We start from the raw sequence: 2,418 nt of genomic DNA, 5'->3' as shown, positions 1-2,418 counted from the left end.
GTGAGACAATTACTAACAAGTTGTGAGACAAAACATAGATTTTGTAGTTAGGTATAGGATCTGATACTGGATCTAGTACTTATATTTCTGTGGCAAGTTCATTACATTTTATAATGCTCAGTTTTGTTACCTATTGATAATATGTAAATAATATTCTCTATTTTCTTTGTTGTGAAATAGAAAATTTATGGAAAGTGCTTCATACATGAATAGCACTCAATAAATTACATTAAAAATATAATTTAATCAATAGGCAACATAAAATTACAACATAAGCAAATAACATATTGGAATAGTTTGTACTTGGAGGGAAAATCAGAATGTTTTATTGCATATACACTTATATAGGGATCGATTATTGTATCCCAAAATATGGCTTACGTTTGGTACAAAAATCATCCACTTCAGTGTCTTTGGATCATCATGATGACAGCAATAATGGTGATGCTTTTAGTGATTATAATATTTTAGTTATAAAGTGGATCTAGAACTCACAAAGTTAATCTTTATTTTTCTTAATGCTTTCTTCATGTCGTTATTCCTGAATGTGTAGATGATTGGATTTAAAAGGGGAGCAAAAATTGTTTAAAACACAGACATCAATGGAGACAGTGCTAAATGGCCTTTCATAGATAAAGATGCAAGCTCTGAAGAACTGTACCACCACTGTAATGTGGGCTGAAGGAGTGGACAAAGTTTTGGAAGACCACCTGGAGGAATGATATCAAAGAGTAATCGGGACGATGCTTTAGGAGATTAACAGAAAGATGAAACACAGCAAAGAAAGTAGTCCACTGTCTACAATGACTCATAGCTCCAAGATGTAAGGATCTGCACAGGCAAGTTTGATCACAAGGCAGATCACACACAAAAAAATATCCACAACACTGAGACCACAGAATGGCAAAGTCAGTGTGAAAACAATTTGGCTCATGTTGTGCATGAAATCCGTGGTCCGGGAGCGAGGAGCAAGTCTGATGCAATGGACTCGTAATGGAGAAGTTTGCATATGGCAAAGTATCTATCAATTGCCATGGCTAAGAGTAACATCATCTCACTTCCACCTAAAAAGTGAAGGAAAAACCTCTAGGTCATGCAACCTTCATAGGAGATGGTCCTATAGTCACTAATTACATTATAGATTATCTTAGGAGTAGCAAAGGAGGCCAGGGGCATATCAATAAAAGACAGGTTGGCCAGTAGAAAGTACATGGGAGAATGCAATTGAAGATCCAGTTTTACTACAAAGATAATGATTAGGTTACCTAATTATGGATATAAAGATAATGGAAAAAAATAAGAAAAAGAAAATCTGTAGCTCATGAGATTTTTGAATCCTAGCAAAATAAACTCAGGCACCATGGACTGATTTTGTTTTTCCATTTGTTTGTCTGTTGGCATATATGACCTAAAACAAAATAAAAATAGATTAAATTCTAAGAGATATGAGAAATGAAATGCACATGCACTTAACACGGCTTTCTAAAATTCACTGGAATGTGCAAAAAGAATCAAAAGTTTTGAACAACAATGAATCCAATATCTTTTAAAGAGTAGACATAATTTCTCAGCAAAGATTATGAATAACTGCCAATATGTTTGAATAAATTTGAAGCTGTCAATATGTAACTCATATCTACATCAATCTTGAGAAAGATGAATAACCCAGTTGGGAAGGAAGTATGAAAGTTTCCTGCCACCTCTTTAGAATTTGAGGAACAGATTTATTGATCCTCCATAGGCAAAGAAGAGGGCCTGTCCATCTGCAGATCTCTTTCTACACTCAAAAATAATGAGGAACATGCAAGTGAAGAAGGAAGCAAATGGTTTTTTAATTGAGAAGGATCAAGAAAAATGAAATTGATAAGATGGAATATGGAACATTAACATACTATGAGTCACTTCGTTGCTGCTGAAAGTAAGATAAGGAGAGATGATAAACAGAATGAATCTTTGATACACATCAATCTATGGTTGTGCAAATTGAAGTAGCCTCTCACCTTTTTCCTGAGATTGAAAGAAAGGTCCAGTATTTGAGTTTCCTCCCATGGGCACATGAATTTAGTGTATTGGGAAGTATAGTGCACAGAGATAGCATAATGAACATTTATTGCTGGCTTCCCTGCTTCACTTAATTTCTCTGAAAGTCAAAACAGATCTCCTAAAGTATCCATGCTATTTATAATGCTATTATAAAGTGCAGAACTCTGGTTAAAATAAAAAGTGGGGGAATTGACAGGAAACACCTCCATATTATTCTAGATAGGTAAAGCAGACCCATGTGAAATGACACCCATTTAAATATAAATAATGGTAACCAAAATTTTTGAAACAAGCTAGCTAAGACATAATAACACAGTATTTTTTAAATGAGAGCTAAAATAAACAGAAAAAGATGAAATAGTTTATATCTAACTG

General features: G+C 34.0%; 1 protein-coding gene across 1 annotated transcript; it reads right to left on the bottom strand.

The window, feature by feature from the left end:
- Window positions 1-471: 471 nt before the first annotated feature.
- Window positions 472-1,383, bottom strand: LOC105527470 (olfactory receptor 4K2-like). Its single transcript, XM_011963796.1, has 3 exons — window positions 1,320-1,383; window positions 1,135-1,265; window positions 472-579 (listed from the first exon to the last, which is right to left on the bottom strand). The coding sequence occupies exons 1-3, from the start codon at window positions 1,381-1,383 to the stop codon at window positions 472-474; spliced, it is 303 nt and encodes a 100-aa protein (XP_011819186.1).
- Between the last annotated feature and the right edge of the window lie 1,035 nt (window positions 1,384-2,418).

Source organism: Colobus angolensis, unplaced genomic scaffold, assembly GCF_000951035.1.
Source record: "Colobus angolensis palliatus isolate OR3802 unplaced genomic scaffold, Cang.pa_1.0 Scaffold625, whole genome shotgun sequence".
NCBI classification, from domain to species: domain Eukaryota; kingdom Metazoa; phylum Chordata; class Mammalia; order Primates; family Cercopithecidae; genus Colobus; species Colobus angolensis.
This window is presented reverse-complemented; position numbering and strand designations above follow the sequence as displayed.